At 53.6% G+C, this 14,797-nt stretch overlaps 1 protein-coding gene across 8 annotated transcripts in view; it reads right to left on the bottom strand.

Moving 5' to 3' along the window:
* Positions 1-14,593, bottom strand: part of usp19 (ubiquitin specific peptidase 19) — a 39,445-nt gene extending 24,852 nt beyond the window's left edge. For 4 of the 8 annotated variants that reach the window (XM_038281383.1, XM_038281374.1, XM_038281391.1 and 1 more), the window contains exons 1-6: positions 14,302-14,592; positions 6,817-7,198; positions 4,064-4,192; positions 3,664-3,800; positions 903-1,349; positions 56-350 (exon numbers count right to left, since the gene is read on the bottom strand). In XM_038281383.1, coding sequence (XP_038137311.1) covers positions 56-350; positions 903-1,349; positions 3,664-3,800; positions 4,064-4,192; positions 6,817-7,033 — 1,225 coding nt within the window. In that variant the 5' untranslated portion in view covers positions 7,034-7,198; positions 14,302-14,592. Of the gene's footprint in view, positions 1-55; positions 351-902; positions 1,350-3,663; positions 3,801-4,063; positions 4,193-6,816; positions 7,199-14,301 lie in introns of all 8 variants that reach the window. The other 4 variants (XM_038281369.1, XM_038281400.1, XM_038281417.1 and 1 more) reach the window with 2 other exon arrangements.
* Between the last annotated feature and the right edge of the window lie 204 nt (positions 14,594-14,797).

Genomic DNA, 14,797 nt, shown 5'->3' with positions numbered 1-14,797 from the left:
TAACAGTCTCCTCCCCCAGAGAGGAACCGACAGGAACAGCAGAATGGGAGCCTACCTTCTTCCAGTGGGGGCTCCTCCTTGGACTGGTCCCGTTTCTCCTCTCTATCATCCGCCTTCTGAGGGAGGCCGGCTGATTGGCTCGGCCTGCGAGCCACGCCGGCGGCCGGGTCTGGCGCCGTCTCAGTGGGCTTGGCGGGTTTTCTCTGCGGCTCAGAGTCCGTTCTGTCCTTTAGAGGAGAGGAATCCACCATGTTGGAGCTCATTGGGTTCAGGAAGCAGCTGGAGACTTCAGGAGCTGCTGGCTGGCCGGCGCCTTCTTTCCCGTCTGACGGGGTTTTCTGCTCCATCACCTTGAAACACAGGCAGTCATTGGAGCTTTGAAGCATCACGGCCAGGATCAGGATCTGACTACATCCAGCCTCAAATCACAGGTCATCAATGAACCCGGGCTGCTCACCGTTTGGCCACTAACAAGTTTTATTTTTGTGGGTGTTCAGGGCGATGGGTGTTCCCACGACTGGATGCCCCAAACCGGCCGCCTGATGGTTTATTGGTTCCCCTATTGGGACGGAACCAGTAAAGGTTCCAGCGAGGCGTACGCTCAATAGAAACAATATGTCAATGTTTGATATGGATTATAAAATAAAATCATATTCATGTTGTGGTGATTATTTAAGACTGATTTAAGACATTTTCACCAGTCTGTTTTAATAAATGTTTTTATCCCTTTATGAAGGCGGCACTTTAAAACCAATGAAAAGCTCTAGAGCTGAACTAGACAGCAAAATGAAAGTCTGATACAAATGAAAGCCTTAGTTTGATATTGAGGAGTTCAAGCCTTTTTCAGGAACGCTGCCCAGTCAGGTTGGACAGGTACGTCCATCCAGACTCTCCGGTCTCACCTGAGTTGGGTCGCCAGCAGCTGCCTCCCGCGGCTTCAGGACCTCGCCGCCTCCATCCTTCTCATCCTTGTTGTCGTCATTTCTGCTCCGCCCAGAGCTTGGATGGCGCCGTTGACCGTTTTCTGCAGTAAATGGGGCGGCGGCTGCGTCCCCTGCTGGGTTTACCTGGAGCAGGTGCGTGTGGGCGTGTTCCTGAGGCGGCTGCGGGCCTTTCGGCGCCTCCCTGGAGACGCTGCCGACCTCGTTGGCCTTGTCACTGGGTTTGTTTTTGAAGCAGCGCTTGTAACCCCGCTCAGCTTTGCTGCTGATGCGGCTCTGATCGGCGGATCCAGGTGAGGGGGGGGGCGGCGGCTGGAGCTGCTCTGGTTTATCTGAGGCCTTCAGGGCAGACGGTTTGGTTTCTTTTGTGGTCTGTGGTTGACCAGAATCCTTCTCCTTCTTGTTTGACTGAAACAGAGTTTGAAAAGAAAGGTGGCCATTTATTTATGCTCATCATGGTGAAACCAGCCGCTCCTCTGCAGAGAGCAGCTAACGAATAGGGGAAAATCTCGCCGCATCACCGCCGCTTCACCGCCGCTTCACCGCGCGGTTTAGGTTTTGTTGCATTGATAAAATTCTAGAAACAGGATAAAGGAATGTTTCTATGGCGGACGTATTTCTGTTGGGAGGAGCCGATTGAGTCATGAGGAACCAAGCAGGAAGTGACATCAGAGCAGAGCTCGCTAACCTACTAACTAATAACTCTGCCGCTTAAAGCGATACAAACATCTAACCTGCATCTCTGATCGCCAACGCCTGCTGGAGCTACGCTCACTAAGCGTTTTAAATGCGGACATTTCTGACCGTTTAAAAAGCTGCGAAGGAAGAGATGCGTGAGACGGAGAAAGCGAGGCTGCGGGGGTGGGGGTGGGGGGGCTAACTGCAAAGCTAAAGAGGAATCCCCTCAGAGCGCCGCTTCGATCAATCCTGCTCTCCAGCGTCGGCTGGTTGGAAAACAAAATGGATGATCTTAGACTGGAAGAGCGGCGCCATCATTCTGACAGCCATGGCTGCATCCAGCAGACGCTGCTGTTGGCCTGGGGGGGCTGATGCTGTACCGCGCCCATAGAAACACAGAGTACTGCCCTCTGCAGGTGAAAATGAGGAGAGCACTCTAGATGCTTCCCCACCCCCAGCCGGCTCCTCCTCCCCCCCGGCTTCCACAGCTTCTCCAGCATCGTCTGTCGCCCCTAAACCTGCTGATGGCGCCACTGCTGCTTCAACCACGTCAGCCTCTTCAACCCAGGGGGGGCTACCACCCCCAAAGCCTCGTCATCATCGTCCTCTTCCTCCCCAGAGCCAGGAGAAGCGAGCGCTTCAGGAGCTGGAGGCAGCAGCTCTACAACAACTGCTGCTGACCTGATCAAAGCTGCACTTTAAAAATTAAATTATCTGAGAGATGTTCTAAACTAAATTTATTTTTTACACTTGTGTACAAAAATGACAAAATAAATGTGTTTAAGTCCAACCCTGAACCCTCATCCTCCTCCAGCGTTCCTTGGTGATATTTAGAGGATTTGGGGGAAAACTAAATTGAGAAAGTTCCAATTCCTGCATCAAAAACTTAAACTTTATTTTATCTATAAATGGTTTTCTATGCTTGCAGCCAAACTAGCAGCGGCAGAAGAGTTTGGAGATGCAATCTACCTCTTAAATCTAATTTATCCAGAAGTTCTGCAATCAAACTTTTCTCTCCCTCCCAGCTGGTGGTGGGCTGCATATTCAGCAGCTTTTCCTGATGACTGTTTCTATTGTTCAAGCAGACATGCAGACAATCCTTCCTCGTTGCTAATGAAGGCAAACATTCGCTCCATTCGTCTTTGAATCCTTTTTGCTCATCAGTTATTTTCCTTTTTTCCCTTTGGAGAAACGCCCGCCACCTGCCTGGCGCCGCGCCGAAACCTGCAGCAGGATATGACCACAGATCTCTCTGGCTATGACGCTCATTTTCATTGAAAGAAATGTTTCAATTCTATTCAGTTTATTTCTATATCTCCAATTCACATCATGTTATCTCAGGTCACTTTATAGATCCAGACCAACCAGATCATCCAGTCAGATTGATTCAAAGTTTTCTATCTAAGGAAAACCAGCTGATTGGATCGACTCATTGACTCTTCAGCAATCCCTCACACTAAGCATGCTTGTAGCGACAGTGGAGAGGAAAAACTCCCTTTGAACAGCAAGAAACCTCCAGCAGAACCAGGCTCAGTGTGAGCGGCCATCTGCTGAGGCCCACTGGGGTTCAAGGAGACAGAAGCAGACATAGAAAAAGAAGCATAGATACAAAAGGCAACTGTCAACCAGCTCCACAGGCGGCCCCGTCCAGGAAACACACAGCCAGGCAGACGAGCTCCGAGCCAGCTCCCATGTCAGAGGATGAAGAGAGCACATCCAGTTAGTCACAGTCAGAGAAACAGGACTACACTGGAAAACAGGCCAAGCTCCAACATCTAGAAACAAAGGTGTTGATGGCAGCAGCACAGCTGATATTTCTCTCCAGGATGGAGTCACAGGAACAGACGAGGTTTACACTTATTATTTAAAATCTTTACAGCATTGGAAACATAAGGAAGGTTTGACCTCCTGCACAAATAAATAAACAAAAAATCTATTTTCATAATTTTTTTAAGGGAGCCGCAGGTTGCTGACCCCTGATCTAAGGAAATGTAGAGCTGTGATAATGATAGATAAGCTCTGAACAGGAGACGGTGGGACTGACCTTCAGGGAAGGCCAGATGTGGAAAGGAATCTTCTTGTGCATAACGAGGTGCAGGAATCCTCCCTTTTCCTTGAACTGTGCTTTGCTGCACGACGCCTCGATTTCCTCCTGCAGCTGACAGCTCCACTGCCGTCCGTCTGAAGAGCAGAAAAACACGGCATCAGAGACAGAGGACAGGACGGCAGAGACAGAGGACAGGACGGCAGAGACAGAGGACAGGACGGCAGAGACAGAGGACAGGACGGCAGAGAGGCAGAGACAGAGGACAGGACGGCAGAGAGGCAGAGACAGAGGCAGAGGACAGGACGGCAGAGAGACAGAGACAGAGGACAAGACGGCAGAGACAGAGGAAAGGACGGCATCAGAGACAGAGGACAGGACGGTGTTGGGGGGTGCCGACCTGGGAAGGCCACATTGCAGTGCGTATCGGTGAAAGTGGTGCTGATGTCCTCTAGCCGCTGTACAGCGTCTCCACAGCGCAGCCTGACCGTCACCTCGTTCACGTTCTGCTTCCAGTCCACAAAAACATCTGGAACAGAAGAACTGAGGTTAGAGAGCAGAGCTGCAGGCGGGACGGCCCAACTATCCACCCCCATCTGATAATATCAGTTCCCGTCCCCCCCCCATCTGATAATATCAGTTCCCGTTAGTAGAGAGGTGACATTTAGAACTCCCATAGGACCCAATGGAGACCCAATCTGAACACGGACTTTCCCACGGGCCTAACCCGCCGCTTCTCTGAAGGAGAGCCCTCCCACGGTCAGAGGGCCCCTACGGTCAGAGAGCCCCTACGGTCAGGGGGCCAAACGCCCTAGGGTCAGAGGGCCCCTACAGTCAGAGAGCCCCTACGGTCAGGGGGCCAAACGCCCTAGGGTCAGAGGGCCCCTACAGTCAGAGGGCCAAACGCCCCACTCTCAGGGGGCCAAACACCCCACGGTCAGGGGGCCCCTACAGTCAGGGGGCCAAACGCCCTACTGTCAGGGGGCCAAACACCCCACGGTCAGGGGGCCAAATGCCCCACTGTCAGGGGGCCAAACACCCCACGGTCAGGGGGCCAAACACCCCACGGTCAGGGGGCCAAACACCCCACGGTCAGGGGGCCAGATGCCCCACTGTCAGGGGGCCAAACGCCCCACGGTCAGGGGGCAAAACACCCCACGGTCAGAGGGCCAAACGCCCCACGGTCAGGGGGCAAAACACCCCACGGTCAGAGGGCCAAACGCCCCTAGGTCAGGGGGCAAAACACCCCACGGTCAGAGGGCCAAACGCCCCACGGTCAGAGGGCCAAATGCCCCACTGTCAGGGGGCCAAACGCCCCACGGTCAGGGGGCCCCTACGGTCAGAGGGCCCCTACGATCAGAGGGCCAAACGCCCTACGATCAGAGGGCCAAACTCCCCACGGTCAGAGGGCCAAACACCCCACGGTCAGAGGGCCAAACGCCCCACTGTCAGGGGGCCAAACGCCCCACGGTCAGGGGGCCCCTACGGTCAGAGGGCCAAACGCCCCACGGTCAGAGGGCCAAACGCCCCACGGTCAGAGGGCCAAACGCCCCACTGTCAGGGGGCCAAACGCCCCACGGTCAGGGGGCCCCTACGGTCAGAGGGCCAAACGCCCCACGGTCAGAGGGCCAAACGCCCTACGGTCAGAGGGCCAAACTCCCCACGGTCAGAGGGCCAAACGCCCCACTGTCAGGGGGCCAAACGCCCCACGGTCAGGGGGCCCCTACGGTCAGAGGGCCAAACGCCCCACTGTCAGGGGGCCAAACGCCCCACGGTCAGAGGGCCAAACGCCCCACTGTCAGGGGGCCAAACGCCCCACGGTCAGAGGGCCAAACGCCCCACTGTCAGGGGGCCAAACGCCCCACGGTCAGGGGGCCCCTACGGTCAGAGGGCCAAACGCCCCACGGTCAGGGGGCCCCTACGGTCAGGGGGCCAAACGCCCCACGGTCAGAGGGCCAAACGCCCCACGGTCAGGGGGCCCCTACGGTCAGGGGGCCCCTACGGTCAGGGGGCCAAACGCCCTACGGTCAGAGGGCCAAACGCCCCACGGTCAGGGGGCCAAACGCCCCACGGTCAGAGGGCCAAACGCCCCACTGTCAGGGGGCCAAACGCCCCACGGTCAGGGGGCCCCTACGGGCAGAGGGCCAAACGCCCCACGGTCAGAGGGCCAAACGCCCCACGGTCAGAGGGCCAAACGCCCCACGGTCAGAGGGCCAAACGCCCCACGGTCAGGGGGCCAAACGCCCCACGGTCAGGGGGCCAAACGCCCCACGGTCAGGGGGCCCCTACGGTCAGGGGGCCAAACGCCCCACGGTCAGAGGGCCAAACGCCCCACGGTCAGGGGGCCCCTACGGTCAGGGGGCCAAACGCCCTACGGTCAGAGGGCCAAAGGCCCCACGGTCAGGGGGCCAAACGCCCCACGGTCAGGGGGCCAAATGCCCCACGGTCAGGGGGCCAAACGCCCTACGGTCAGGGGGCCCCTACGGTCAGGGGGCCAAACGTCCTACGGTCAGGGGGCCAAACGCCCCACGGTCAGGGGGCCAAACGCCCCACGGTCAGGGGGTCAAACGCCCCACGGTCAGGGGGCCAAACGCCCCACGGTCAGGGGGCCAAACGCCCCACGGTCAGGGGGCCAAACGCCCTACGGTCAGGGGGCCAAACGCCCTACGGTCAGGGGGCCCCCACGGTCAGGGGGCCAAATGCCCTACGGTCAGGGGGCCAAACGCCCCACGGTCAGGGGGCCAAACGCCCCACGGTCAGGGGGCCAAACGCCCTACGGTTAGGGGGCCCCTACGGTCAGGGGGCCAAACGCCCCACGGTCAGAGGGCCAAACGCCCCACGGTCAGGGGGCCCCTACGGTCAGGGGGCCAAACGCCCTACGGTCAGAGGGCCAAACGCCCCACGGTCAGGGGGCCAAACGTCCTACGGTCAGGGGGCCCCTACGATCAGAGGGCCAAACGCCCTACGAGCAGAGGGCCAAACTCCCCACGGTCAGAGGGCCAAACGCCCCACTGTCAGGGGGCCAAACGCCCCACGGTCAGGGGGCCCCTACGGTCAGAGGGCCAAACGCCCCACGGTCAGAGGGCCAAACGCCCCACGGTCAGGGGGCCCCTATGGTCAGGGGGCCAAACGGAGGCCAGGCTGCAGTCGTACCTTTCTTGACCTCAGCAAGAACCCCGTCAGCGGCTGCGGCTGCGGCTCTCTTGGCCTCCCTGCTCTCCTGGTTGGCCTTGTCTTTCTGCTTCTTCTTACTGGTGCTGGTCGTTATCTCGGAGCCGTTTTCCCGAGCTCCGGCCCCTTTCTGCTGCGCCCCTCCTCGACGCTCCGCCGTCTCACCGCCTGCAACTCGGCGGCCTCCGCCGCTGGCCATCTTCAAACACTTTGCTCTAACCGGCCGTCCGTCTCCAGAATCGCTGCCGCTGCTGGGGTCTGGATCTGAGGTGTGCCTCTTCCTGCCTGGCTCGGCTATCTTGGCGATGACGCTGGTCTGAACTCTCCCAGAACAGAATCAGGGTGCTGAGCGGGGGATGGGAACCTGCAGCACAGGGGAGGTTTGATTAAAGCTTGACAAGCAATTAGGGCTGAAACAGTTAATTGGATTAATCTATTATTGAAACGAACTAATCCAGTAATCCATTAATCACTAAATGGAGTATAGACTCTAAAACATGACTATAGGTGACAGACCGACCCACTCAGAGCAGGAATTACACCAACATTCTAAAAATATATCAACATTTTGCATTTAAGATAAAAAAAATTAAAAATGTGTTAATAAATGCTCTAACCAGAACAGAAATTTTCCTTCAAGTTTAATTTCATAAAAAGTCTTCTTTAAGGAAGCTTATCCGATTATCAATCCGTTATAAAAAAAAACATCAAAATAATTGACAGATTAACCGATTTGCATAACACCGCTTAGTTGGAGCCCTAGAACCCACAGCGAGTGGCTCTGCTCTCGTTTACAGCCGCCGCAAGTTTTATATTTCCAACCCAAAACACAAGGCGGGACGAAGCCGTGACCCGGAGGACAAGCGGAGTACGCGCTCCTCTGCTAGCTCAGTGCTAATAGCGCCAACCAGATTTAAGCTTCTTCCAGAACAAATTCCTGGTATTGCATCACATTTAGGAGAAGGACAAGGATAACGACACATTTGGCCTCTTTCCCAGTGGCCGAAAAACCCGTTTAAAGCAGGGAACAATGGGCTGTCAGTGGCAGTGGGAACAGCTCGTCACTACCCGATCCGTCCCAGAAGCGCCCTCCGTCCGTCCCGGAAGCACGCTCCGTCCGTCCCGGAAGCACGCTCCGTCCGTCCCGGAAGCACGCTCCGTCCGTCCCGGAAGCACGCTCCGTCCGTCCCGGAAGCACCCTCCGTCCGTCCGGTAAGCACGCTCCGTCCGTCCCGGAAGCACGCTCCGTCCGTCCCGGAAGCACGCTCCGTCCGTCCCGGAAGCACGCTCCGTCCGTCCCGGAAGCACCCTCCGTCCGTCCGGTAAGCACGCTCCGTCCGTCCCGGAAGCACCCTCCGTGTTTTAAGTATATAAATAAGTATTTTCAGGACTGTTATGTAGTTTTTCAGGGATCTGGATCTTAGTAGTCTGGACGGGTGGTTCTTGCGGGACGGAGCGGCTAGTTATACAGCTCAGCACTCCATCAGGGAATTACACATTTAACACATTGTTTACCAACAGCCTTTAAATGGCAGGAAAACACTTTCATGTTAATATTTTATTTTATTGTTACACCAGCTGTTTTATTCCCCCCCTTTTTTATTCTGGTATTCTTGCCCCCAAACCCCCCCGGTTTATAGATACTGAACCCACCTCACAGTTACTGCTGGATCTGGGCCTGATTAAAGGAATAGTAGACCCAAAACATGATTAGCCTTCATTTTCTACTCCCCCCCATGCTGAACAACACTCTGGAGTACTTTTTCCGTAGACTCGTGAACGCGCTTTCAGGAAATCCTATACACTACTGTTTATGCTCTAAAAACATTCTAAATGACTTCGTTTCCAGTAACTTCTGGATGCTACCCACTCAGGACACTTGGAATACATTGGACGAGCAGTATGGAGGAATATTGACATGTTTTTTGTGGACTTTTATGGACCTTTCTGCCTCGGGCGCCATAGACCTCCATTATTTGAATGTCAGCAGACAGCAAGAAGCCTCCCAGATCTCCAGATGCATTTGAGATATCAAAAAAGTACTCCAGAGTGTTGTTCAGCATGGGGGGGAGTAGAAAATGAAGGCTAATCATGTTTTGGGTGTACTATTCCTTTAAGGCTAAATATTCACTAAAAGAAACAAAACTTTACAGAAAATACGACCGTCCAAGTTTCTTCCAGAAGGAAACTGGATGAAACCATTTCTTCTGGCAGGAAAAAAAAATCAAACATGGGAAACTCCTGAAAAAATAATAAAAAAAAAAGAAAACGCCATCTGGAATAAACTTGCAATCGTGGATCCAACATTTAGCACTAACATTTTTTGCCTTTATCCTTAACCACAGAACACACCGAATGGCTCAGATGTGATGGAAAACCAACGTCCTGATGCACGGCAGAGCAGGATCCCGACGACACTCGGTACGTAGCAGGGCTACGAGGTGCTAGCTGGATAGAGCGCTAAGAACAACGTTACAAGGAAAGGAAATCCAGAAAGTAAATAGGGTGACAGCATTGGACCAATCAGACTGAAGGAAAGCCTCCATGTTTTAGTGAAGCGTGTGATGTTACTAGTGGAGGCAGATCTTTTAGTTCTCAGGCTCCTCTCCTGTGGAACCAACTACCAGTTTTAGTCCGTGAGGCAGACACCCTGTCTACTTTTAAGGCTAGGCTTAAAACTTTCCTTTTTGATAAAGCTTCTAGTTAGAGTGGCTCAGGTTATCCTGATCTATCTCTATAGTTCTGCTGCTATAGGCTTAGACTGCTGGAGGACATAGGGACCCCTTTTTCATCATTCTGCTTCATTCTATCTCTATTCTCCCACTCTGCAGAATCTGTTAGTTCAATCTCTAACGTTCTGCTCTCTCTGCTTTTTCTCATAGTAGCTTCATCTGGTCTGTTCCTGTTTGGCTGTGACTCCATCCTGGAGAGAAATATCAGCTGTGCTGCTGCCATCAACACCTTTGTTTCTAGATGTTGGAGCTTGGCCTGTTTTCCAGTGTAGTCCTGTTTCTCTGACTGTGACTAACTGGATGTGCTCTCTTCATCCTCTGACATGGGAGCTGGCTCGGAGCTCGTCTGCCTGGCTGTGTGTTTCCTGGACGGGGCCGCCTGTGGAGCTGGTTGACAGTTGCCTTTTGTATCTATGTTTCTTTTTCTATGTCTGCTTCTGTCTCCTTGAACCCCAGTGGGCCTCAGCAGATGGCCGCTCACACTGAGCCTGGTTCTGCTGGAGGTTTCTTCCTGTTCAAAGGGAGTTTTTCCTCTCCACTGTCGCTACAAGCATGCTTAGTGTGAGGGATTGCTGAAGAGTCAATGAGTCGATGCAATCAGCTGGTTTTCCTTAGATAGAAAACTTTGAATCAATCTGACTGGATGATCTGGTGAACTGGAAAGTGACCTGAGATGACATGATGTGAGTTGGAGCTATAGAAATAAACTGAATAGAATGTAATCATTAATGATGCAATCCACATCGTGAGCTTTGATTTTTCTTGCTGACAGATCAGTATATAACTAAAGGGATACATGCCCATTGAGGTGGTTTAAAGTGAGGGTATAAATGCAAATGTGACGTCTTGTGCCTGCGTGTTGACTGTAGGTATGCTGGTCTGACGGGGTATGCTCATCTGACAGAAATAATCTTTGAAGGCAGGATGGTAATCTGGATTAACTGACTGCACAGACCATGTTTTCAGCTGGACCTTCTCACTTAAAAATATATTTTTTACTTTTTATCCACTTATCACATCAAATATACCAACGACTTGAAGGCACAAACTAAACTGTTCATCATTTATTCTTTATGGTACGCCAGCATTCAGAACATGGAGGCCAATCACTGTCCCCCAGACATCCACTGTTAGATTATTTATATTTTTATTTTTTAAAAACAAAGCGGCGTGTGTATGACATCATCAGCGTGCGCCGGCTACCGTTCATTCATCCTGTCCGCTGAACTGCTGCTAGTTTTCCTCTCATGCCTGGAAGATGTCTAGAGCTGCTACCACAGATGATCTCGCTCTCCAGATGAACCATTCAGATGAGCTAGAATGAATAGAAGGGGTAGAGCGTAGCCGCCTGGTGTGATGTACATTGGTTAAATAAAGTTTTATTTTTTAATAACAAAAAAAAAAAACTCCCGTCCGCCGCGCGAATGACGTCATACAAGCACCGCTTTGTTTTTAAAAGATATAAAAATCTAACTCTGGATGTCTGGGGGACAGTGATTGGCCTCCATGTTCTGAATGCTGGCGTACCATAAAGAATAAATGATGAACAGTTTAGTTTGTGCCTTCAAGTCGTTGCCCATAGGAAGACGTTACTGGATATAACCTAACGGAATATCTTCAGAACGGCTCCAAATGACACTAAACTCAGATGGGAGAGAAGAACATGATGGAATAACGGAAAATCAAGGGACCAATCGAAAAAACAGTGTTCCCCTTTAACTAAACTGGGCTGGAATGGGTTTTCAGAGGGGGGTGGGAATGGGGCTGTGGTGTTCGGCTTTTAGAGGCTCTACCAGAGCTTCCCTTCCAGGACCGCCCTGCATTCAATAAATCCCGAGAGGACACACCTGCCCCGCTCAGGTGAGAGGGAAACAGGCACACCTGCCCCGCTCAGGTGAGAGGGAAACAGGCACACCTGCCCCGCTCAGGTGAGAGGGAAACAGGCACACCTGCCCCGCTCAGGTGAGAGGGAAACAAGGCACACCTGCCCCGCTCAGGTGAGAGGGAAACAGGCACACCTGCCCCGCTCAGGTGAGAGGGAAACAGGCACACCTGCCCCGCTCAGGTGAGAGGGAAACAGGCACACCTGCCCCGCTCAGGTGAGAGGGAAACAGACACACCTGCCCCGCTCAGGTGAGAGGGAAACAAGGCACACCTGCCCCGCTCAGGTGAGAGGGAAACAGGCACACCTGCCCCGCTCAGGTGAGAGGGAAACAAGGCACACCTGCCCCGCTCAGGTGAGAGGGAAACAGGCACACCTGCCCCGCTCAGGTGAGAGGGAAACAGGCACACCTGCCCCGCTCAGGTGAGAGGGAAACAGGCACACCTGCCCCGCTCAGGTGAGAGGGAAACAGACACACCTGCCCCGCTCAGGTGAGAGGGAAACAGGCACACCTGCCCCGCTCAGGTGAGAGGGAAACAAGGCACACCTGCCCCGCTCAGGTGAGAGGGAAACAGGCACACCTGCCCCGCTCAGGTGAGAGGGAAACAGGCACACCTGCCCCGCTCAGGTGAGAGGGAAACAGGCACACCTGCCCCGCTCAGGTGAGAGGGAAACAGGCACACCTGCCCCGCTCAGGTGAGAGGGAAACAGGCACACCTGCCCCGCTCAGGTGAGAGGGAAACAGGCACACCTGCCCCGCTCAGGTGAGAGGGAAACAGGCACACCTGCCCCGCTCAGGTGAGAGGGAAACAGGCACACCTGCCCCGCTCAGGTTAGAGGGAAACAGACACACCTGCCCCGCTCAGGTTAGAGGGAAACAGGCACACCTGCCCCGCTCAGGTTAGAGGGAAACAGGCACACCTGCCCCGCTCAGGTTAGAGGGAAACAGACACACCTGCCCCGCTCAGGTTAGAGGGAAACAGGCACACCTGCCCCGCTCAGGTTAGAGGGAAACAGGCACACCTGCCCCGCTCAGGTTAGAGGGAAACAGACACACCTGCCCCGCTCAGGTTAGAGGGAAACAGGCACACCTGCCCCGCTCAGGTTAGAGGGAAACAGGCACACCTGCCCCGCTCAGGTTAGAGGGAAACAGACACACCTGCCCCGCTCAGGTTAGAGGGAAACAGGCACACCTGCCCCGCTCAGGTGAGAGGGAAACAAGGCACACCTGCCCCGCTCAGGTGAGAGGGAAACAGGCACACCTGCCCCGCTCAGGTGAGAGGGAAACAAGGCACACCTGCCCCGCTCAGGTGAGAGGGAAACAGGCACACCTGCCCCGCTCAGGTGAGAGGGAAACAAGGCACACCTGCCCCGCTCAGGTGAGAGGGAAACAGGCACACCTGCCCCGCTCAGGTGAGAGGGAAACAGGCACACCTGCCCCGCTCAGGTGAGAGGGAAACAGACACACCTGCCCCGCTCAGGTGAGAGGGAAACAGACACACCTGCCCCGCTCAGGTGAGAGGGAAACAGGCACACCTGCCCCGCTCAGGTGAGAGGGAAACAAGGCACACCTGCCCCGCTCAGGTGAGAGGGAAACAGGCACACCTGCCCCGCTCAGGTGAGAGGGAAACAGGCACACCTGCCCCGCTCAGGTGAGAGGGAAACAGGCACACCTGCCCCGCTCAGGTGAGAGGGAAACAGGCACACCTGCCCCGCTCAGGTGAGAGGGAAACAGGCACACCTGCCCCGCTCAGGTGAGAGGGAAACAGGCACACCTGCCCCGCTCAGGTTAGAGGGAAACAGGCACACCTGCCCCGCTCAGGTGAGAGGGAAACAGACTCACCTGCCCCGCTCAGGTGAGAGGGAAACAGACACACCTGCCCCGCTCAGGTGAGAGGGAAACAGACACACCTGCCCCGCTCAGGTGAGAGGGAAACAGACACACCTGCCCCGCTCAGGTGAGAGGGAAACAGACACACCTGCCCCGCTCAGGTGAGAGGGAAACAGGCACACCTGCCCCGCTCAGGTGAGAGGGAAACAGGCACACCTGCCCCGCTCAGGTGAGAGGGAAACAGGCACACCTGCTTTAGAGCTTCATAAAGCTGCTTGTTCACTATCCTCAGAAAGAAAGAAATTAAAATACAGCAATAGGCTGCATCAGAGTAAAACAATTAAAACATGTTTTTTAATATAAACAAGTTAATTTTTATTACTATTCTGTTTTGTCATAAAGTAAATTATTAGGATGTTTTGATCTTTGGTGTTTCAAAGTTGGCCTTTTAATACGTTTTTAAATCAATAGAATTTTAAAATACAGTCATTATAATGATGGATGATGAAGTCAACATAAATGGAAAACAGTCAATATTTTCTCCTATGAAGGAAAAGAGAAGCTAGTTGATGACTGAAGGCAGCAGGTTTCATTGCTGGAGGAATAAAGGTCAAATAAAAATAATAAAACCTTAACAGACATTTCAGCTCAGATCGCTGCTCATAAATGTAGAAAGCTTTATCACTTCCCGAGCTGCTGAGCAATAAAATGTTCTTTTATGTTCTCAATATCTATAAGTAGGTGATATTTAACAGGTTCTATGTGCCATATATCTACCTGTTAGGTTAGTAAAAACATGGCTGCCCTCCTTTCCCTGCCTGGTGGCTCCATGGAGCCGCTCAGCCTGCTCTATGTTCCCGCAGAGGGCAGCGAGGCTCCATGGCTAAAGTCATTAGCATCGAGCTAACTGGAGCGGAAACCACAGAGAGGCTTCAACCGGCGAACCGATAACCGGCTAACCGATAACCGGCCCCCGGTTGTTTAAAGCTCAGCCCCGCTAGTAGAACCGGAGGCCTCCGTACCTTTACCGTCTCCTGATGCCGCCTCCGGAGCGCAGCCCCCGGCTGCTGCTAGCTGCTTCAGGGCCTCGGGCTGCTGTTCGTTTCTCTGCGGGTTTCTTCTTCTCTGCGGCGTTTCCAGAATGTTCTTCATTCAACCGGGACCCATTTCTAACCAACTAACGCAGGAAGCCCGACGCCGAACCGGAACACATCGCGGAATTAAATCCGCCTGGATCGTTAGCTTAGCGGGTCGGACCTGCTAGAGGCTCCGTAACCTGAAATGACTGCTGGGCTGAGACTACTTCCTGGATGCCGACAGACACGTGACCACATACCCCCCCCCCTGCAGGAGTAAAACCGGACCTTTATGGAAGCCCGTTTCCGCCACTTGAAAATATTAAAATAAAAAATTTAATTAAATAAAAAATTAAATTAAATAAAAAATAACCCCCCCCCCCCCACACACACACAGACTATAGTCGTTTTTTTTATCTCACTTAAAGTCAACAATATATGA

This window comes from Cyprinodon tularosa, unplaced genomic scaffold (genome assembly GCF_016077235.1).
Source record: "Cyprinodon tularosa strain WSP-4 unplaced genomic scaffold, ASM1607723v1 ctg1032, whole genome shotgun sequence".
NCBI classification, from domain to species: Eukaryota; Metazoa; Chordata; class Actinopteri; order Cyprinodontiformes; family Cyprinodontidae; genus Cyprinodon; species Cyprinodon tularosa.
The sequence above is the reverse complement of the archived record's forward strand: the minus strand, read 5'-3'. Positions and strand labels throughout refer to the sequence as shown.